General features: G+C 41.4%; 1 protein-coding gene across 2 annotated transcripts in view; it reads right to left on the bottom strand.

The window, feature by feature from the left end:
* LOC146681822 (protein FAM184A-like) overlaps nucleotides 1-19,802 on the bottom strand; it is an 80,071-nt gene extending 60,269 nt beyond the window's left edge. For both annotated transcript variants that reach the window (XM_085448162.1, XM_085448163.1), the window contains exons 1-4: nucleotides 19,429-19,802; nucleotides 5,011-5,088; nucleotides 3,497-3,631; nucleotides 3,124-3,222 (exon numbers count right to left, since the gene is read on the bottom strand). In XM_085448162.1, coding sequence (XP_085304288.1) covers nucleotides 3,124-3,222; nucleotides 3,497-3,631; nucleotides 5,011-5,088; nucleotides 19,429-19,593 — 477 coding nt within the window. In that variant the 5' untranslated portion in view covers nucleotides 19,594-19,802. The remainder of the gene's footprint in view (nucleotides 1-3,123; nucleotides 3,223-3,496; nucleotides 3,632-5,010; nucleotides 5,089-19,428) is intronic.
* Between the last annotated feature and the right edge of the window lie 4,373 nt (nucleotides 19,803-24,175).

Below are 24,175 nucleotides of genomic sequence, written 5' to 3'. Positions count from 1 at the left end.
GCGTGTGATGTGATGTCATATGTCATGTAATGCGAACTGTTAGTGCTGGTAAAGATCTTTTTGTTCAAGCTGGAAGCAGACACTGTGAAAGCATTTAAAGTCCAAAGATAACACACAACAATCCAAATGTAAGAGATAAAGAGCTGAGTTTATTTACCCACCAGCTCTTTACATCTAAGTAGGGCTGAGATGTTCCTTTGTGCCCACATTCATCAGTGCATATGAAACTGTGTCACATGATCGTATGACATGACAGATGACATGATACATGTAACAATATTAGATTAATATCTATTTTTTTAATTGAATAACTGTACAGCACTCTGTTTATAGTAACCACTGTCCTTAATGTAAATATGTAAGAAGAATTGTGTATGTTTCTGTTCTGTGTACTGTTTGTTGTATATGTGTCTTTCTGGCTGCTGTTACAACAAATTTCCCCTTGTGGGACAATTAAAGGATTATTCTATCTTCTATCTATCTTATTGTAGCATAACATAATCTGTGCAATACTGAAGTAACAGCAGACTATAACAAGTAGAAATCATACTTCCTTATAATGAAGTGAACACTTACTGTATAAATAAGCAATCTACCGCCTTCTCCTAATCAAACGTGCCAAGTAGCACTTCATTCTGAGTGTAATTTTAATTTTGGGAGCGAGGTGCGTACAAAAGAAGAGTGCAGCAGTGAAGAGCGCGTTTGTGGCACTAAAAGTTAAATTCGTATTCATTATCAGCATATGCCAGTAACGATTATGACATCCCCCCTGCTGTGTGCAGCTCGTAAACAGCTTACCACTCGTGTGTCACTAGCAGATGCTCCTGCCCATGTGACTGGTGTGTCACCCTTGTTTTAGTGTCATATGCTGGATTACTAAAAACATGTTGCTGCTACTCTACAAGCATAACTGTGTGTGTGTGTGTATCTGTCTGTATGTAAGACATAATATTTTGTCAGTAAAAGATAGCCTTATGTATGTAATGTACACTGTCAGTATTTCCTTTGTTCAATTGTTATTTCTACACTGTACCACTAGAGAGACACCGACAGGCAGATCCAGTCTCCTAGTATGCGTGACATGCATCTGATTTTTCTGATCTAAGAGAGGAGTTCATACCTATCCCCTCCAACTCATCATTTCTGACTGCTAGTACCACATGTTAAATTAAAATAGTGAAACTGGTAGCGCTAAATGACACAGAGGTTGTGGGTGTTCCACGCTGTCTGCACAGATTACCTGGTGGGAGGCAACCTGTCTCCAAACAATCACGGTCTGACTCAGACTGACTGCAATCACTCTCAGATGATGAAGGTTTGCAAATAATTGCTGTCTAATTTAAAAATAAGGACAGCCAGCATGTCTTTCTATGCTGATGACTGCAACCTGTCTGCAACTCGTCTCTCTGCAGTCGGGGACTAAACTCAGCTGGGTGCCATGTCCCTCAGCTACTATATGTGGAGAAATTTCTGCTTCAGATCTGTGAGATTCTGGCTGAACTGTGGATGTAAGGAGTTAATGTGAACTTCTGTGTGTTTGGACAGCAAAATATTTAAAACAGATGCCAACAGATTTGTCTCAGTCAATCACAAACAGATTACACATAATTGCCAACTTGACTCCATTTAATTGCAAACTGACTGCAGACTTTTATGACTGTCTTGATGCACTGAAGTTGCTTTAAAGATGGCAGCTAACTGCAAGTGGTCACAAACGGGCTCCCAGTTTTAAAAGTTATAATTATTTTTCCAATACATCTTTTTCAGGTCACACCACAGTCTCCACCGGCTGTTTTCCCAAATGTGGCTGTAGCATTACACAGTGCATATTAAATTAGGGCCATAAGTATTTGGACAATGATATAAAAAAAAATCTATTTTCAATCAAGACGTGACTGAAGCACACACCTTCAGAATTAATTCGGTGGGCTTCATTATTATAGATTTTTAAATTATTTTGATGCCGTCGTTACAGCCTGATGACAGCGAGCGTCCTTTACCTGCTTCAACATCTAATTGATGTCAATTTAAGTTGTCTTTCAGTTTATAAATTAAACAATAATATAACATATTTGATCAATTTTATCATATGTGCCAGTTATAACCTATTAAGGTATAAAGTCTGTGGTGTGAAGTAGTATTACTCACTAATGCTTGTATCAGTCTTGTTTGATTGATTAATCTGCATTCAGCACAAATAAACCATTCCTGTTGTGCATTTAGAGCATAACACACTTTACATTTTTACAATTACAGCCCGAATACAAAAACATTGGGATGCTGTGTGATATGTAATTAAACACACAAGGAAAAGATTTGCAAATATAATAAACTCATCTTTTGTTCAAAATAGAAAACAGAAGAGAAACTGCAAAAGGATTTTTATATCCAGTACATGACATCATCACAAGATTCCAAGGATCTGGAGAAATCTCCAATGTCCAAAAATCAATACTGGATGCCCGCGATCATCAGGCCCTCGGGCAGCATGCATTAAAAGCAGACGTGATTCTGTCATGGAAATCACTGCATGGACTCAGGAACACTCCCACTGTTCACTGTGCCACCCGGTTAAAGCTCTATATGCAAAGAAGAAGCCATATGTTAACATGATCCTGGAGCGCTATCGTCCCCTGGGCGCTGATCCTCTGAGCAAACGGTCTAAAGTGGACTGAGGCGAGTTGAAAAACTGTTCTGTGGTCAGAAGAATTCACATCTGAAAAAGTGGATTCTTTATCCTCAAGGAGAAATGAACTATTTGCACTCAGGCCAAAACTCTCTTATGTCTTAAGGTGTAAGTGGATAAGTGCCTCGGGGACTGGCAGTTTGCACATCTGGAAGGGCACCAGCAATGCTGAAAGTTATATACAGATTTAGAGCAACATATGCTCCAATCTTTTTCAGGTAAGACCTTGCATGTGAAACATTTGGAGTATCATGAAGCAAAAAAAATGACAACAAGAATCACATACAGTCAGCATCTTCTCACTAAGTTTTGCATGTTCTGCATGTGTATGTGTGATTACATTTACATTTTACACAGCATCCCAACACCTTTCATAATTGGGTTCATGCATGAAAGTTAACAATCAGGTATTACTTTTGTTATGAGCCCAACCTTACCTCTCTGCTCATAGAAACCACCCTCTGCGTGTGCTGGGCCTCTGTGCACAGCTGCGAGTCCTCCATCCTCTGTCTGTACATCTCGAACTCTGCTAGAGCCTGAAGACAACAAGCACAACAGTGTTACATAAAGACAAATATGGAAACATACAACTGCAATATAACACACCCACTCCTGTATTATATGTTAAGTTGATACTATCCAGTTTTTTACACCTAAATAATCCATATTAAAAGGCTACAACATTAAAACATACTATTGCTTAAAGATGACAACGTAGGAATATGTGAAGCAATACACAAACTAAGCAAAGCCTGGCTCGATACAACCAAACTAAATGAAGCCATGTGGTGCCCGGCAGCGCTGAATGACCTGTCTCTTCATGTGTTCGTGGAGCTCTACAGATTCCTCCAGACTGGCAAGCCGCCGCCTCAGATCCACCTCGTCCGCCATTTTAGTCTTGTACTGCATGATCTTGTCTCTGGTTTCTGTCACAATGTGTTGGACCTGAGCAAGAGGAAAGAAAGCAGCCAGTGCTTTAAAACAGAACAGAACTTAAATTTAAAACAGAATTTAAAACAAAGTTCAGCTCAGGTTTAGGCAATTACGATTAAGATGATTATGAGCAAGATTAAAACTTTTTTGTTCTTTTCCAAAGTGGAAAAATATCATAAATTTACAACCAGAGTAGCAGGAAATAAGACCTGAGGAGAAATATGTGAAAATAAATAAGAAAAAGGTGCCAGCACAACACCGTGGACTCCAAGAAATGTTGGCAGGGGGAGAAAACTCTCACTTTAAAAATTTAACACTTGAAAGAAACACTCATTTAATTAACAATCTTGCAGACTACAGTTCACAAGAGCTTCCCTCTAAAAGAAATACCAGTGAAATTAAGTAGGTTTAAACCACTTTTGTAAAGGCCAAGTTCACGTCCTCAAATAAACTCTGCCCACCACTGAATATAATGGGTTTTGATTTGGTGCCAGACTTGTTCTGTGTCTTTGAAACCAGTTCAGAAAATCGTAACATTTAGAACATAAGGCAGCTGGTAGTAAACATCCACACCGCTTACACTGAATCAGCTGAACCCTTTGAATTAAGTGGACAATCTGGGGGAACTCTGCTGTGCTGTGCTTCTGTTATGTTCTTGTATGTGAGGTTGGGAAAAAAAGTACTGGTGATGTGATTAATCACGTAATTTCACAATACCTGTGGCACATTACGGCTGAACACATTACGAAGAAACCCAATAAATGTGGATGTTTCTATAGACATCAGGGAACAGGGAGTGTAAAATATGACTTCTTCACAGATTTGACCCAGATTAATACCTCTGGGAGATTTTTGGAGTCAAGTGTTTAACAGTGAGCATCATCAGCCCTTAGGAAGCTATACCACAAACCACTGGAAACATCTGTACCTGCCATGGTGATTTAGCTGTTAAGCGAATTAATCAGCTGAGAAGTCAGAACTTTGCATCTGGAAACAGCTGTGGGTAACAGATGCTCTTAAGATTTAAGTTCATCTTTAGTTTAACTTTCCTAATCACCCCTCAGTCAAATTAAACCCTTTCTGCAGTGCTGACCTGCTCGCTGCAGGAGGGCGGCAGACAGCAAAACCATGGTTAGCCTTGATAACAAAACTGCAGTTTGCCACTGAATTTGCTCCTCTCCTCTCCAGTGACTAAAATACCAAACAGAAGATGTAGAAACCTCACTAAGGAGAATTCTGCTTCACCACACTTTTATAATGTAAATGAAATAACACCATTTAAACACACTTTCATTCCCACAGCAGTTTGACACCACAAAAGTGACAAATCACACGGCTGTTTATCAATCACAGAGTATTTTCCACCACAGGGTGGTGTTCGGTGTCTGTACCTCGTCCTCGTGAGCTTCTTTCAGGGACTCGATTTCTTCTTCGTGCTCATCGTTCTTGGTGTTGAGAGCATAAATTACCTGGAGAAATGAGCAGAATTAGATCACAGAAAGAAAATGGTAAATGGCCTGTATTTGTATAGCGCTTTACACAACCAGTCATCCACCCATTCACACACTGGTGATGGCAGTTACATTGTAGCCACAGCCACCCTGGGGCGCACTGACAGAGGCGAGGCTACCGGACACTGGCGCCACCGGGCCCTCTGACCACCACCAGTAGGCAACGGGTGAAGTGTCTTGCCCAAGGACACAACGACCGAGACTGTCCAAGCCGGGGCTCGAACCGGCAACCTTCCAATTACAAGGTGAACTCCCAACTCTTGAGCCAGAAGACAGGAAAGAAAGCTCTTATTAACTGTTTCAATATCAGATCAATAGAAGTGAAGACTAAGCTCAGCTCTGCATCGAGAGTGCAACAAAATCAATACCAACAGCATCAGGAAAGGAGAGAATTATGTTTCGTGTTCTGATTAAAGACAGTCACACACTGTGCCAGGACTACGCTACACACAAAACACAACAAAAGTCCCACAAAGGGAGGTGGGGGGGCGAGGGGTCGGGTGTTCGATAATAAATTTGGTGCAAAGGAGATAAGTGAACATTTCACAGTAAGCACAGACGTTCCTGTGGTCACAGGAAAGCCCTCTACTGGTTGCTGCACATTGCACAAGCCTAAGTGAATAACATCTCGTCAGTCATGCTTGCTCTCTCTCTACCAGGAATATAAGTAGGTTTTACAAGTGCTGGAGGTAAATGATATGCAAAAAAAAGAAAAAAGCTTAAGCTTCAGCAAATTGAAGCCTGCAGGGAGAGCAGCTAATATTCAGTCACGGTCAGCTGAATTACAGCCCCGTTGGCATCGAGACGAACGGGTCCACCTTTTGCTCCATTTACAGGTGAGAGGAAAAGGTTACATACAAATCTACAGCAAGAAGTGGGCATAAAGGTATAGTGGTGGGGGATATTTATCCTTTATGGGCAACACTGCTGACGTTTTAAAGACCACTGGGATCAACAATTGAGTAATCATCACTGCAGGGTATTTGCAACTTTATTAAACTTCCCTGTACTCAGCAAGAAATACTAAAACCACTGCTGTGATACATACTGTATCACAGCAACTCAATATAACAGCTGTTTAATATTCTATATTACACTTGATCTCCTAGTGCCTTTAAAAGCAGCATTATTTTGATTTTTCAAACTTGCCGTCTAAAGTATGTACACTGAATGTGTTGCATCCTCAAAAATGCACCGTGAAGAAAAAATAAGTTGACATGGGACCACGTGGGAGGCAGAGAAATCATTTCAGTGAGCCAACTGACCTGGAGCAACATCTAGCTGCGTGTCTGAGGTAAAATAGGATAATTGTACCTCATTGTATTTTCAGTACCGGTGAGTGTTTTAAGCTACAAGCACACTTGTTGCCAAATGTAGTGGTCTGATTGTACTGGTGAAGATTGTCATTTCCACAACACTGCCCCCCCCTCGAGGTCCGCAGCGCTGTTGAAAAGGCTCTGGAGGTCCCTGTATTAAGCACATAAACCTGTGACACAAAAATCACCAAACTGAGACACCACAGACTGTTTTCCTTCCTGGTGATGAAGGAAAACGCTGGGCTGGCATGTAAAAGGACATTTATTCCCTTCAAGGACCTGAAGCTCCATAAAGCACCCCTCCAATAGCCAAACCCATCTGTTCTCTGATTGGATAGTTAAATTTGTGATTGACATGACATTGGCCAATCAGATGAAAGGAAGAAAAGTAGGATCAAAATTCGTACTTGAAGCTTGAAAGTTGAGTGCAGAGTTTCACACGTATTTTTTGGCTAAGTCCACACACAAACCTTTTTTACACACACAAAACTGATTTACAGGTACAAAATATTTATGACCACAATTTGAGCCCATATAAATGCAATTTGCAGCTGAGACTTTGAGCTGCACTACAAAATGGTTGACTCGCCATAGTGCGAAGGGGTGGACCCACACTTGCAGCCGAGGAATTGCAAAATAAAACAAAAAGCCTTGAATCTGAATTAATCTGAAATAAAATGAAATTAAAAGAATTGATTTCTCTTCCCTTTAACCACTGCCTGGTATCCTTTACAACTGTATTCTAAAAGAGTGACATACCATCTGCTCATTTGTGTTTTTCCACTTTACAACAATCCCGCCTGAATGTTTTTATTGGTGCTAAACTGAAATTTTGTCATTGGTTATTTTATGTTTTTAAGCTGGGAGCAAAATCAGTGAGAGGAAGGTGGATTTCAACCCTCCACTCTCTTTGAGAATGAGCCTTGATTCCCAGCAGTAAGTCTGCCGTGGAACTGTTCCTTCAATTATACATGATTATTTTAATGACGCTGCTGTGCCTGCTGCTTTCATCTCCTTCTTTCCCTCCTCTCTCTTTGCTCCCATCCTTTCATCTCCCTTTTTTGTTCTTTATCTCTCCTCCTCTCTTCTCTCCCTTCTCTCTTACACTTTCTTCTTTGTCTCGCCATCTCGCAGGGATGAAGATACCTAACATCTCTATTTGTATCTATGGTATAAAAGTGAGACTTGAGTTCCATAAATAATTTCTCACGGAGCAATTGTGTCAAAGTAACCCAGCTGGAAAGGAAATTCTGCTGTGATTAACCACTGATAAAACCTTACTTGGTAATTAGATAGTGTTATTGACTTGGACTGTTAATGAGTGATGAATTTACTGATGAAAAAGAAAAGTCAACAAAGCTTTTCAGCTACATAAATCATTTAGCAAAGCTGTCAAACACTCTCTGATTACGGCTTTTCAGATTTAATGATTTGCAGCTTTTCAATGTTTGGTGTCACCATGAAATAGATGACAGTGTTTCCTACTCATAGACTTTATTTGGGAGCGCTGCCCAGGTGTATTAACTGTGGGAAAAGTATAATTGGCCACTCAAGGAGGCTTGGAAGATACTGCTCAGCTGACAAATGGAATTAGGATAAGCAGAAGAAGATGGATGGATGATGGATGGATGATGGATGGATGGATGGATGGATGGATGGATGGATGGATGATGGATGGATGATGGATGGATGGATACTTCTAACCAACTAGCCCCAGCCCATCTTCTATTTTCCTATCAGCAGATGTATCAGGTCGCTGTTGTGGCAGCCCTCGATATCGTTCAGCTGCCCCTCTAGAGAGGCTCTTCTTCTGTTGTAGACTCTTCTCGAACTACTGTGGTGATGACAGTTCTTGCTCAGCTCTTAAGACACTCTGTGAACTGGATGGCTACTCTAACAGGGGATTTATACTTAAATACTTAAACTTAGACCGCATACCTTTCTGAAACCCTCTACCATAACATATGCCGTAATCTGACTTAAAGCTACCGAAAAATGTAACTGCACATGATGATGTGCAGGTATAAATGCTGGCAACGGTGGCTGCTACTTGTGTAGACTACACCTTAGTATAAATTAGGTGTAAAAAGAGCCTGTGACAGGTGGCTGGATGGATGGTTACGGATAAGATGGCGCCGAGTATGGCAGCCTCGTCACGAGCTCCCCCAAGCTACAGCTGTTTTCTGTGTTTACTTTTACTTTATTTATTTTTTTGCACAACTCTGTTGCTTGTGAAGCTCGCACACAAGAATTTCACTCGCATGTACTGTACCAGTGTACCTGCACATGTGATGTGACAATAAAAGTGATTTGATTTGATTTGAGGTGGAGAGGTTGTTAACAAGCTGCTATGTTGAGCTCAGTGAGGCTGCAGAACAGAGCAACGACTACTGCACTTACCTGCTGTCCATGAAAGTGGAGTTAGAGCTCATCTACAAGACAAGAATCTTACTGAAGAGGCAGCTGCACATATCGGCCATTAATTTATTGGTCACACAGTACACTGGGAAACACTGATAAAAAATTATTTTGGTTTTGAGGTTAGCCAGCGAACATTACCAATAAGAAGACAGTCTGTGATGAGCTTTGTAGCATTTTCTGCGATTATAGGATGTATTTATTCAGTGCAACATCTTTGAGACATCCAGCCAGAATTAAAAGAAAGCTTCAATTTACACAAGCGTTTCTAAATGTGAGAGTGGATTAAAAAATATGTAAAACTGTCCAACCTAAACTTTTGCCCTTTATTCTATAGTAGTATCTAAATCTGATATCGATCATGGAGCGGGACCAATACAGGATTTTCAAGACCAAAGCCAATATTTGGCAATTTAAAAAATCTGACAAATCCTTGCTAATATAATTCGAGATGGCACGATACCACTTTTTTATGTCCGATAACGATATCATAAATTTGGATATCTGCCGATACCGATATGAATCCGATATAGTGTTTTTTAATCAACAAAACTGTTTTTTAATATCTTGCTGCATTTTGTATAAGTTCATACTCAAGTTTAAAACAACAACTACACTAAAGCTATTCTGTTATACCTGTATGCAAAAAAAAATATTTCATAGTTCAGCAATACTGATCAATCTAATAAACTTAAACCTACACCATCCTCCCTATTCTGGTATTTTAAAGAGTACTTAGCGTAAATATTAAGCAACCTAACTAATAGGGTTCCAACTCCCAGCAACAACAAAAATAAATAAATAAAAAATAGGGAACCACCCCTCACGCTCCACCTCATGATGCTTAATCGACGTAATCAACCTTAATTTGATGCAGTGTGAAAAAAAATGCACAGAAATCAATTATTTCTCAAGAAATATTAAATAGATTCAACATCTTTCTTCAACAGAACTGCAGACTGCACAGATGGTACCTTCCCAAAGGAAAAAGTACTATAGCTTACTAGGGTATATATATATTAGACTTAATAGTTACTATATACAGTAATTGACTTCTATTCATTTTGCATCAAATTAAAACTTTGGGTGTCAGATAATTATTTATTAAAAGCTAGACATTTTAAATGAGAATAAGAAAGAAAAGTATGTCTTTGTGCCCCCTTTTCCCTGTTAATGCCCTATCGGCCCCCCTGGCTAAACTTTGCTAGATCCGCCCCTGCTCAGTTACCAGCCGTCAGCTACGTAGAAAAAGATCCTCGAGTAGAAAGTAATATTAAATACATTCTAACAACAGCTGATCAAGCTTAAACGTGCTGCTGTTGTTCAGCCGCTGGTTTCCTCTTTCTGGTACAAAGTGAGCCAAAAGCAAACAAGAGAGACGGACTCGCGACAGAAAAGCCGATCAGCTGATCATTTAAGCAGTTTCATGATTGAAGTAGCAGCAAGAAGAGGCAGTGGCTTGTTAAGCTTAACGCAGGAATGCTTTACAAACATTCGACATGCTAAAGTTCTGAGGTGAGTTACGGGGTGTTGCAAGTTTTGTGAGGTGCTTTCGTGATATTTAATGGATCGGATTACATTTTTTATTTTTCTCCGATATCCGATCCAGTAATTTAGGTCAGTATCGGACCGATACCGATACGTAATATCGGATCGGTCCATCTCTAAATATAATACGACAATGCGGGTTAAAAAAAATGTAACTGTTGTGTTACAACAAGTCGTGGATTACTCGTGTCATTTTAAGTGTAATCTAAGTGTCCTCTGGTGGACAAACTACATCATCAACATCAACACATAACATGATTACATGGTGGTTCTTCCTTCTATTATTTGCTTTTTTACAATATATGTGTTGATACTGATATATTAATGCTGCCGATATATCAGTAAGGCTCTAATAGTTGATATGACGTGAAACTATTTGACTGCCTGCTCTTACTCTTTAAAAAGACCTAAGATTTTTACTGTAGCTGTTCTGAATTTTTCCACATTAAACAAATCTGCAGCAGTTCAGATTTACAAAGGTGATAAACATGTTGTGTGTGGTTGCATAGAAGCAGACTGTAAAACTTGCTTGGCTCAGATTTTAGGGTGAAAAAAGCAAACACGGTGTGATATGTGTCACTCTCAGAGCACTACAGAATAAACAGACTTCACTGGCATCTGTCTACCACACAGATGCAACCTGACACGCCATAACAAGCTGATTAATGTTTGCAGCAGCAGAAAATGAGGAACTTCCAGCCATGATAAATGTAGCACGACTGTGTGATTTTAAGCAACACACACAGCTGAATACATAACAACTATCTATTTATCTGTATATGTTTAATGTAGCCATTAGGAGGGGGTTGTGGAGTTCATGCACCGGCACTTGTTCCGTGTTATTTTTACCTAACAGGTTCCCAAAGAGAAATGCATGAAAGTGAAGCAGAGCATGCACACGTCCACTGCTGAATATGACAAGTTTGACAACAAAAGGAAGAGAACGACAGCCAATAGTTTCTTCTTTTCTTCTCTGCTGGAGGTCTCACAGGAACATTTTCTGTCCCGAAGCTCCAATCAAAACAAGCCTAAAGGCAATACAACAGCCTGCAGCTACACACAGTTATTCAGTGCTGGAAAAAAAAACACAAAAACATCATGAAACACCTTTTTGTACCACTTTTACTGTTGCTCATCTCACTCTACTGGCATTAGGAATAAAAAACTACAGTGTGCTTCAAGAACAGCTAGATAGATACACAGTGTATTTATCTCCCATTAACCCAACAGGTGGACTAAACTGCAAAAAGCACATGAGATGCAGAGAAGAACATGACCTACCATGCTAGTTCTAGTTTAGCCTTGATATTTTAACATAATTATTCATAACACAGTGAAAAAGCTCATCTTTCAAAGGCAACACCTAACCCCTGTTAATGGCTCTGCAGCCTCCACCGCAGGTTGTCTGTGAACCCGAGGAAACCTGGGAGTGTGATGGAGAGCAACACCTTGGTAGTGCTTCCAAAAGTAGAGCCTTGGAAGCAAACCATTAATTAATCTTCAAGGGGGTTCACCTACAGAAGCCTTCTATGATCTTTACTTCTTCTAGACCAGGGGTGCCCAATCCCGGTCCTCGAGAGCTACCGTCCTGCAGCTTTTAGATGCATCCTTGTTCCCACACACCCGAATCAAATGAATGGCTTGTTATCAGGCCTTTGCCAAACATGATGGCATGCTGAAGAGGTACATTTGATTCAGCTGTGTTGGAGTAGGGATGCATCTAAAAGCTGCAGGATAGTAGCTCTCGAGGACTGGGATTGGGCAGCCCTGTTCTAGACGTTGTTGACCAAAGTCTCACTTTCAATCATCCAGGCTCAAGCTGATCGACTAGCTGGACAGGAAAAGGGAACTACAGAAGCTTGTTAACACCACTTTTTGCCCTCTGCAAGCCAAAATTTCAGAGTATTATCTTAAAATAATTTTGAGTTAGGTGTGAATAGATTAAAAAAGTTTCCTGCTGCGTCCTTTTACTCCTCTCGGAGTGGTATAAAATTTACACCTATTAAAGCATCATAGAAGAGTATCATTAAAGTCGATCAGCTGAAATCCACGCAGCACGCGTTAAATCAATCAAACTGAACCACATCTATCATTACAGACTGTTTAACAGCAAATTCTCCTCCGAACAGTAATGCACAGGATTTACAGTCGGAGTCCTCTATCACCGAGACCTCAAATGTAGAGCTTCTGTGTGCAGGATGGATAAGGGATGATGCTAAAAATGACAGTGGGGGCACCCAGGAGGGATCTCTCTGAGGCTGAAGTCGATCACTATTGATCAAACCGCAGTAGAAAGGTCACTAAAGCCTGGAGAGGAACAACTGCAGCATTTGGCTCTGACAAAACTCTGTTGCTCTGCTCTTGTCATTTTCAGAGGATTACCATCATATGCACTAATTAAAGGATTAATGAAAGCCTGGCTCTCAGATGCGCTGTAGTCTTAATGGGATACCTCGACATTTGAGCTTTTAGTCCAATGTTTTCCTTCACCAGACGCGCCATGAAGTGGCAACACAGGCTCTGTTACCAATTAGCCGACGAGCACTGCGCATTTACTTTTTCCTGGTTTAAAGACACTTCGCATCTGTTCCTTCAGTTTTCATTTCGAAGCTCAGGCGCTCCAAGGACACTCAGCTCACGCACACTTTTCCTCCCTGAGCATCACTAGGCTACATCACAACCTCAGAAACAGAAAGCAAGAACAAAGGCACACTGTGTCTTTGACAGAAAAATGTTTCTGTGACAGCCATAACAGCATGTTACAACCTAAAAGTAAGCCTCGACTGATCCTGCTGTCTGTGGACTGATCCAGGTATCTTTTACATTTTGAATGCACTCCATCCATCCATCCATTTTCTCTTTCTTATCCAGGGCGGGGTTGCAGGGGGCAGCAGGCTAAGCAGAGATCCCTCCCTCTTTAGCCTCCTCCTCCAGCTTATCTGGGGGAACATCAAGGCTTCCTGGGCCAGCCAAGGACTGTAATCTCTCCAGTGTGTCCTGGGTCGACCACGGTGCCTCCTCTTACTTGGAATACCTCACCCAGGAGGCGGATGCCCAAACCACCCAAACTAGCTCCTCTGAATGTGGAAGAGCAGCGGCACTACTCTGAGTCTCCCTCAAATGACTGTACTCTTCATCCTCTCACTAAGGGAGAAGCCAGCCATCCTCAGAGAGAGTGGAGCTGAGAAAGCTCATTCCAGCCGCTTGTATCCATAATCTAATTCTTAGATTAGATTATGACCAGAGCTTTAGATAGTGCCTGAAATGGGATTTAATACATGGAATAACAACACATGAATAGCTTTGGAGGGTGGGGTCGTAGATCAATCGAAGACCAACTGAAAAATGGACAGCTATGCTTTAGGGGTGGGCGATATAAACGATATACGATAGAAACGATAGAGATTTTGACTATACCGCTCTATCGTGATAGTGAATGTTGATGATGTCATCAAGCTGCGCCTGTTTTGGTTGAAAGCATCGCAGCGGCTAAAACCATTATATTATTATATAGCATAATAATTATATAGCAAAGAGATGAAGCACTTTTGAAATATGGGGAAAGCCAAAAACTGCGCTTCCTCCACTTCCGTAACATTGATTCATTAATGTTGAATTCTCTCGCAGCTGTTCGATTCCCATGTTGTTGCAGTATATTAACAACTAATCTTGTATTGTGGATGAATAATCTTAGTTGTTCTCCTGACTGAAGTTTGCCCCGTGTACAGCATCCTGCTATGCAATTGCATTTGTCCCTGACCACCAGAATCCCTCACGTTAACTTTTATCGAGTGGGAAAAAATTTAGCTTTCATCCTCCAGCTTCACTGTGCTAATGTTATGCTAACATAGCTGTGTCGCTAGCAATCACGTAGCACAACATTATATACCAGCTAGTCCAACTTCAGTAACCCCTCAAACGCCACTGCTGTTTAGTTTTCTGTCTTCATTTATGTTGGAAGTGGTAGCAGAGCTGTACGTTTTAATTAGTTTCAAAAATCTCTCAGTCAGAACATGCTATGAAATGTTTAGGTTGAAACTAGCGACTTCTAACTGTTAAATTAAATTTAATAAATTCTGTTTTCATGGATGCATGGATGTTAAACTTAATTGTTACACCTGATAAAGCAGCAATGCTGATGATTTTATTAAAGACGAAAGAATTTAGACCGTTTTTAACTCTCAGTCTTTGTTTGACTTTGGGACCTGAAGTGACGGAGTTTTGGACCCAGATTACTCCGCGAAGCTCCTCACCACGGCAGTAGTTGCTCTGACAATCCATCAAGCAGTGCGGCTTACCAAAGTTGTACTAAAACATTTTTTAACAGATTTCTGCACGCCAAAATCGATTCGAGGTCATAACCAGAATTCATACATAAGGCACACTCTTGATTTTTGAGAAAATTAAAGGATTTTAAGTGTGCCTTATAGTGTGGGAAATACGTTATACAAAAGAAAAGAATATATCGCGATATATATCGTTACCGCACATGCTTCCAATTATACCGCGATATGGATTTTAGGCCATATCGCCCAGCCCTACTGTGCTTCATATTCAGCTCTCGCTTCTCCATGACAGACCTGTAGAGCATCCTAATCACCGCTACTGTGGTCCCAGTCAGCTGTGGGAGGAGTTCGGTGAGGCCATGGAAAAAGACTTTTGGACTGCCTCAGAGGGATTATGGCAAAGCAGCGCTCTAATAATGTGATGTATAGTGCAAGTGGGACATCATTGACGTCAACTGAGGATACAGTCGGGTGGAGTATTCTGGGAGGACTTAATGAGACTAAAAAGCAATTACGTGACGTTTCTGAACACGTACCTATTTAGCATGTGGCTAAAACAAAACCCAAACCTAATCCTAACCCTGGATGGTTTGCTAGTGTCCTGGTGGACGATAAGAGTTTTGAGAGTTTCAGCCAAATGTGCAGATCAATTCAAACTCTAATTAGCTAATTAGTCCTCAATTCTGACACTTTCACTGCTGTCAGCTAGTTTTTGTAAACTCAGGCTAGATAAATCTTTCAATACGGACTTACGTTTGCAAGAGTTATTGCAAAGCATATTAGCCAAACCCAGACGGGCAATTATGGATTTCTAATAAGTGGTCACTCAATCAAACTAATGTCTAAGCTTCAGAGTTATGAATCATTAGTGTCTGCCAGGCATAAACATCAACCAGCAGTCTTATCAGCCAGCCTTCGGTCATTTACCGATTCCTCTATGGCAGCGGTCCCCAACCCCCGGGCCTCGGACCGGTACCGGTCCGTGAGTCGTTTGGTACCGGGCCGCGAGAGTTCAAGGTTCAAGTGTGAAATGTATGGTTTTCAGAGGTTTTATCGGTTTTCAGCGTTATTTTGTTATCGTTTTTATCGTTAACTCGGTTTTCCTGGGTCTTTTCAAGTTTGTTATGAATAAATCTTCTCTTCTGCTAGTTTTATTCTGTTGTATTTATCCGCGACACGTTAAAGGCCGGTCCGTGAAAATATTGTCGGGCATAAACCGGTCCGTGGCGCAAAAAAGCTTGGAGACCGCTGCTCTATGGCATTTTAAACACAACAAATAATTTATTTTGAAGCATAAATTACCTTTGCAACAGCTGAAATCCAATAGCTGTTGTAAATTGGACTGCCAGAACGTAAAGTTAGGTTTAATGTTTTTTCCACTGGACAAACTTTCAATTCTGTTGCCTCTGTGTACCTTTGGTTCCTAATATGTAAAGGTTTTTTCACACTTCAAAAGGCATATATGTAATTCATATATTAATACAAACAGAAGAGATCAGGTGTGTCTGTTGACCACATTTTATGACTCTTAAGGCCCAACCATCACGATATCCCTCATTTGTGGGTTTTGTCAGTCTCTCTAGGCTACAGTGTAACTGAAAATGTGTCTGTATTTTGGGATGAAGCATTAGTTTCGGATGGATAGGGAAGAAATAGACAAGCGGGGACAGGAGAGGTGTTTTGGAAATATCAGGAGGAAACCCTCGGGCAGACCCAGGACTTGCTGGAGATTATGTTTCTTGGATGACTTGGGAGTATTCCCCCAGAAGAGCTGGAGGCGGCAGCTGGTGAGAGAGAGATGTTGGCATCTCCTTCTCCACCAGGTTCCAGATAAGCAGTAGAAAGCAAATGAATGTAGAGCAGGTGTTTCAAACAGAGTCTTTACAATAAATTCTTATGTTTAAAACAGATTGGAGTGTTAAAGAATAAAACTAATGTAACATATGACATTGTAGTGCAGCCTTCAATTTAATCAACGCTGTACTCCCAGAAAAATCCTTTTATAATAGGTTATATGCACGGCCAGATGTTTAAGCACTGAGGACACAGCTGAAATGATTTTGCACTGAAACGTGAGCTGTTAGCGATGCTGCTCACATCAAGATGATCAATACTTTCCACTAATTTGGTGATGATTTTTTAAATCACCTTTAGACTTTTAGGGTCAAAGCAAATTTTGTGTTCACTGCATCAACAACTCTGATTATGAGGCTGGATTTAACATCTTAAATGTCAGGTAAAAGTGACATTTCTCATTCTCGCTGATAAAAACAGTTCCACCTTGAGGTTCACAATAGGATTAGACTGGTTTAATACAGCTATTCAAAGCTGTTGCTGTAAGCTCTTGAAAGTAAGTTTAGTGCTCTGCGTGTCACTGTATCGTCTCTTCAGTGAAGATGATGTAATGTTAGGGCAAAAATCAAGCATGTCAGAGCACTGCACTGAATCAGAGCACAGCAGCATATCTACTGTAACACAACCTCATCCTGGATTATACAGTGGATGATTGATGATGAATTTTTGGTAATTTGGTATCATTTTAATTTCATTTCATTGATCTCTTTGCTGATGGTACCGGGTGTTCGATCTTTTTGAGAAATATGCTGCAGCCTGAAAATGGCCCACTTTCCTCGTCTAACGCTGCTGCTGCATGACCCTCATGAAAAGGTAAGGCAATGCAGCACCTGTGAATTTAACAAAGAAGCACAATTGCAAAGACGTGGGCAGTCCTGTGGGCAGAGGCAGAATGACCGAAATACACACAACAGCACTGCTGAGAGCTCGGATTTACTACGTGGACGAACAACACATGAATAGAAACGCTGGGAATGTCTGACTCACTCATCTGAAATTAAAATGTTTCCAAAGAAGAGTAACGCATGTGCCACAGATACCGGTAGCCTGCAGATAAACACACACTTACGCACTCACACAAACAAAATAGAGACGCATAAATCTGCCATGACGCTTTCAATTTTTAAAAACGAAAGACACATGGATTCACAGCAGAGGAAGGTGCTATTTGCTTTAAGGGAGGACGGACGATGCAACAAAACAAGCTCTAAATCTGTGTTAAAATCCAAGTTAAACACAGAGGGATTTCTGAGATCTCCTTAGGACAAATCTGACTGGCACTGAAGCTGCGGCTCACTATTATTTTTATGTTTGCTTGTTTTTCTACATGGCAGATGCTGCGCTGGAGAAAATGCCGAGTATCTCTTTCACCATATCTTCTTGAAAGTGTTTAACCAGCTATGCTGGTTAAATCTATTAATACAACAAACTGTTCCGGCTTCAGATCCTGCTCACACAACATGCCGCTTTACACATACTCCAATCTAATTATGCAGCATTGCTTCCCAATTTGTGTAGCTATTAGATCTAAGGAACTCCATCAACACAATCTTTTTTTTTTTTTCAAAAATAGGCTCATTTGGAAGTTGCTGAAAAAGTTAAACCACCGCTGGCTTGGCTGCAAACATTTTACATCGATTACACAAAATACTTTAAAAGCCTGAGAGGCATGCAGATGACAGATTTTGCCAAGCTGCTGTTTTCCAAAAAACTAGGCAAAGTATTTAAAGATCCAATCTGCAAGTTAGAGTTGTGAAGTAAAACATCCCTCAGCCAGTTTGGGATTGATTGCAGGTCCTAAATCTTCTTCGTAATTCAGCCGGCGAGGTGAATCTTTCATTTTCATTTTCATTTGGATCAATGATTGTGGCTTGTGGCTGTTTGTTTTTTTTAAAGTGGGGTGAGGAGCAGGAAACAACCTGAAACCGCATAAACAAACACCAAACATGAGGGGGAAACATGGTGAAGAATAAACAGAGAAAAAGTCCCCGGGTTCAAACACGCAGTTGGATTGCTGACAAAATGTGGACCTTAATGCTGCCGCTGCTCTCTCGCCAAATACATTTTAATCAACCACTGAAACACTGAATTTTAATCCTGGATGTCCACATTTCCAATCTGCCCGATATACTGTGGATATCTGCACAGCTTATCCAACCCTACAGAGTGTCTAATTCCCCGCGAGTATTATGTAAAATCTTCTGTCATCTACTCCTGCTTTTGTCTCTCCTTGATCTGCATAAACAGCTTTGTTTACATTACATCCTCAGCTCCACTCTGACAAAAACCTAAATGCTCTAAAAATGTAGCTGCAACTTTAAATCTCCTACAACTGCAGGGCATAGTATCCCTGAATCCTACCCTGGTGTCAGGTGGACTACAAAGAAAGCAAAAACCTCTGCATCCTTCCGAGATTACATAACTTCTCTCAGTCCTTGGGTACCAGAGGCAGCCCAGTGGTGGCAGAAAACAGTTAAACTGTGGTGGGGAGAGGCTGGATGCACATTAACACATTCCTCTGGGCATTTGGAAAGCTCTTAGCTATCAACACCCATAGGAAAAACAGCCTGGCCACAGAGTAAGGTATACTACCGGCATGCACGGGGAAGTGTGTAAGTACTGCACAGCAATCACAGCCACTGATTATCAACTACCCAGCCTGGGTATTTAATGGTGACCTCTGAACCCTGCAGGCGTGCAGAGCACCTGCTTCAAAATGCCAACACACCAAAGTCAATGAAAAATACAGGAAAAATGAGCGCAATGTTTACAAATGGCATGCAGCACCAGCACAGTTATTACACAGTTATACTTCATTTACATGCTCTAAATGACTGAACCACTCCACGGAGCTTCACTCACTCACGTCCACGCACCTTGGTCAGCTGTGCTATCTTCTTGCTCATCTTCAAATGCAGGTCTTGAGTGTATTCCAGCGTTAGGCTCCCGTCGTAGAGCATGCTGGAGGTTGTGCAGGGGGGATATTTGGTGCTGCTAGTCGAGGTGTTGTACGGAGGCTGCCAGCCTGCCCCCGTCGCCATTTTCACCGGGAACAAACCCACACGCGACGCCGCGAAGTCAGATAAAATGGAAGTGGCCTCCGCTGCGCCTCACATCGTCCCGTGGTTGCGGCTTGTGCGGTTATTCTGTCGGTTTCTGTGACGGAGGACGGAGAGCTGGAGCGGCGGAGCGCGAGACCGTTCCGCGGCAACGCATCCTCCAGCACCGCGGGCGCGAGCGCTCGAGATGAGGAGAGTGACGGAGACGCGCGCCAGATGCTCACCCCAGTAGCACGCGCTCAGGTCCGATTGGTTTACCCTTTAATGCAGCTGTGAGTGGCTTGTGTGACTTTTCTCTTCTATCTTTCCATCAGTCCAAGCTGTAATACAGTTCTTCCTCCTCATTCCGGGTTTTAACGTCTATTTTTAGTATTTTATAAATTTTATTACTGTTGTTCTGAAACAGCTGTTTTTCCTGTTAGGTATATATAGGCTGAAGCATAAAAAATTTACTCTCTTGCTTTTACAACTTTAAGCCCAAGGGGGGAGGGAGATGCCTTTGGATTTCATTTAGGCTTCACTGGATTACGTCACTCTCGAGAAGCGCAGGCTGTCACTAATCCTGCACTGACATCTGTCGGCGGCTCGTGTGAACTGCGACGCTGTTGCTGTTATTGTTGATATTATTATTAAAGGATCAGTTCGGCCAATGTTCAGACATCGTGAAAAATTACACCCAGTGTCTCCTGTCCTATGACAGCTGGGAAAGGCTCCAGCGCAGCTTAATTGGATAAAGGCGGGTGAAAAAAGAAGCAGGATGGTGGTTGTGTCAATGGTCGTGTTTATTGTCAAGAATTACTTTCACACTTCTTCCCTGTGCCTTTAATCAATCATCAATTAATCAGGTACACAGGAAAGAAGGGGTGGTCAGGCAAGAGGTGTAAATGCCATCAGTGTCAATCCAAAATGTTAAAACGTTTATTATTCATTATATTTTACTTTTTACATTTATAATTATCATGCCGACTCTTTCCAAAAGCAAGTTTCAGCACTGTCAGCTGAAATGGTAACTTCTTGGGGCACTTATTTGAAGCAGCATCTAAATTAACTTTAACACTGTGCACCAGGGCATATAAACTGCATGTATGAACTCATATCATTTAAAAAATCAAGGTTTTAACAACTTATTTCTCCTGGAGAGTATAATTCTGTTACCATCGTTGCTGTTGAGGAGTTTTCTGGTGTGCTGCGGTTTTACTGGTTGAGGTCAGATTGAACTATATGTGGCAACTGATCTCGTTTCATGGTTTGTTTGGGTATTTCAGTTTTCATGTTGATTACTGGGAACTTTTTCCACAGACATGAAATCTTATTCCAGAACAATTCATGTAGTGTAAGTGCAGCACTGATGATCTGGAGCTGGCTTTCAGGAAAGCATATGTGAAGAGCTTTGATCAAACATGCTTTTCATAGTTTCTTGGGTCATTCTTATTCTCTGTTTGAATATTAGATGCAGTCCACACAGAGAAAGTGGATGTGTATTATAAATAAAATGATTACACCAAATGATGGGAGCTTTAGATGTGAAAGGACTGATTATGTCAAAGCAGACACCTCCTAATAAATGCTAGCTTTCAAGTAAAGAAAACAAATAAAAAGCGAATTAGATCAAATAGACGGATTAAATCTGAAACCACAAGCCTACAAGGAAATGCATTCAGTGATGCATTTCCTTGTAGCCTTGCAGTCATTTTCTTACATTTCACTTGCATCTTCATTTGCTTTAGTTTGATTTTTGACCAATCCTAGACAAGCGCTGATATCGGCATGGCAACTTTTATTGTTCAAGCTATAAGTACTAGTAGGGCTGTCGCAGCATCAGACAATCATGATAATATATTATTGCAAAAATCTATAGAAAAAAAGATCTTAAAATCATATACAGCACTGTGCCTACTAGGATTAACCCCAGTACGCCTGTTTCAGGCCTGCTCATAGAATAAAATGTCTGAGTGTGCATCAGAAGACAGAGTTGTCTCTGATTGTGCAGCTACCCTTGGAAAAACCATGTCTGTATTGATAAATACTGTTGTGTCAAAACTCATCATTAAGGGACGAGGGGAGGTCATCAGATGTCATCTTTATGGAGGAACGAGTACGTGTGAGCAAATTGTTGCACATTTTTTATCAAGCGTGTTGTTGCTGGTGCATTTTTCTTTGCAGCCATGTGTTGAAGTAGCAGCATCATATCCAGTGACACTAGGATGCTCTGCATGCTGATTAGGAAGTCTGGCTCTGCTCTGGTGACTGCCCCAGAGCCTTTAGGCTTACTTACTCATGGAAGGATGCTACAGCGTAATAGACAACACATCAAATCCCCTGCATGACCTACTAGTCAAATAGCTGCAGTCTTTTCAGTAGGAGGCTCCTTCACTTCTGCTGTAAACTTGCTCTGATATAGAAATTCTTTCCAACCCACTACAGCTAAAATGTATAATGACTTCCCACTGTGCAGGGAGAGGAAGCACAAACCACACTCTACTTCTGATTTGCACACTCTATCTATCCATATCCATCCATCTATCGGATGCTGGGATGTTTACCAGTGAACCTTCATTTTGTCTTCGTTCACTTGTATTGATCAAAAGGTTAATATCTCATAGAGCAGGGGTGGGCAACTCCAGGCCTCGAGGGCCGGTGTCCCTGCAGGTTTTAGATGTGTCCTCGAACCAACACAGCTGATTTAAATGGCTAAATTAGCTCCTCAACATGTCCTGAAGTTCTCCAGAGGCCTGGTAACGAACTAATCATGTGATTAAGGTGTGTTGACCCAAGGTGAGATCTAAAACCTGCAGGACACCGGCCCTCGAGGCCTGGAATTGCCCACCCCTGTCATAGAAGCATCACCATTCACTCTTTCCACCTAACACATCCTCATTATCCTGGATACTGTTCAGATCTCAGCGGTGGGTTGGAAAAAACCCACCGCTCGGTTTATTATCTTGACTCGAGGGCGTCTGGAGGGTGAGTTTTCATAATATTGGCCAAAACTCAAAACTGTCCACTTCACCAAGGCTGACTTTATGAAGTTGTATCTGACTTAAGCCATAGCTGTGAATTTCAAATCAGTGATATTACTTAAGGGATGTTGGGGATAGTATCATTATTAGATGGCGTATCAGACCTCATCATCTCGTGGATATCTAACTAAACTTTGGCTGCGATTGAGTACAAGACAAAATAAGTCGGTCATAAGCGGATCAAGACCAGGGCAGGAGGCTCACTCGCTCACGCTCACACTGCCTCGATGATGCAAAGCTGGAAAACAGGTGCGATCTTTGCACTGGACGTGGTCTTTGCTGTGTTTTGTGAATGCACAGTTTGACAAAACCACCAAAACAAAATCCAGCAGTAACATAGCCATGTATAATTTATTACACGAGAGGTGCTGTTTAGACTGGAGCAGATCTCACTAAACCAAGCACTGCTGCCAAACAGATAACATACCGCAGTGCAGACTCGCACTGTACATTCAGATTTCTCTTACAAGCTGGGACCTCAGAGAGCTCACAGCGAGTTTCTTGTGGGCCGTTACACTTGAGAACATTCTTAACCCACCTGTTCTGCACAGAATCAGACTCGCTCACAAGCTGTTAACCAGCTGGTAAACCACTGAACAGCTGTTCTGTTGTACGGATTTTGTTGCTGCTTCTGATTTGATACTCTACACGCTTTCATATTTTCAGACTTCACGGGAGCTTCCTCCGAATCTGGAAACAAGCAAATCATTGCTACGAATTTAGTCCTGATCATCACCCTTAAGTCATCCAGACAACTGATCTCTGTGTGGTACAATATCCTTTTTTTCTTCTTCTTTTCTTTTAATTAAAATCTCTTTGATTGTGATAAGAAACACACCATTGCAAGTGAAGAGCTGACTTTTGACCTAGAGAATAGTTCAGATTTTCCTGTAGATGGCACCCTTGCCTTACTTACACCACTGATGGTCAGGTTTTCAGTGTTTGTGAATGGGGCTGTAATGTTACAGTGTGCTTGTGGTTTATACTCCCAATATCATAACCAGAGTGAAGGAGTCCATTTTGGTTCGAACCAGCTCCCAGTCAATTTTCCCCACCACTGCATCCCCACCCTCCCCTCAGCCCTCTTCTCTGCACCCCCTCCTCTTTGATTGACAGGTCTCTGCTGCAGCAGTTCAGAGAGGAGCTCCCCTCTTCTCTCGAGATGCCGTTATCTTGTCTAACAGTAACTTCTAAGCCTATTTTAGTCTTTGCAGCAATTCCAGACAGCCGCAGGTGTGGATGATTTAATTTAGCCTTGTTTTATCTGCAGACCACACTCGCCAGGGCTTCCTGTATTGAATCTACCTCGTTAAAAGCCGCTGCGCTGTGTAACATGTGCTTGGGATTCAACGTCAACCCAACTGAATTGAAATCTCTTGCTAAGAAATACTGAGGTCTAGAATACTTATATACATAGGTATGTTTGTATGTTTTCATGTGTGCTGTGCAAAGCATTTGCAGTGAATTTCTCTAAAGGGTATTAGAGTAGAGGCATACTTACTTTGCAGTTCCAGGAGCGTTAAGACCTTTGGGGGTCCCGATGC

The sequence above is a fragment of the Copadichromis virginalis genome, linkage group LG23 (assembly GCF_057382275.1).
Source record: "Copadichromis virginalis isolate Kocher_CV1m ecotype Utaka linkage group LG23, C_Virginalis_male_GT1.1, whole genome shotgun sequence".
Lineage (NCBI taxonomy): Eukaryota > Metazoa > Chordata > Actinopteri > Cichliformes > Cichlidae > Copadichromis > Copadichromis virginalis.
The sequence above is the reverse complement of the archived record's forward strand: the minus strand, read 5'-3'. Positions and strand labels throughout refer to the sequence as shown.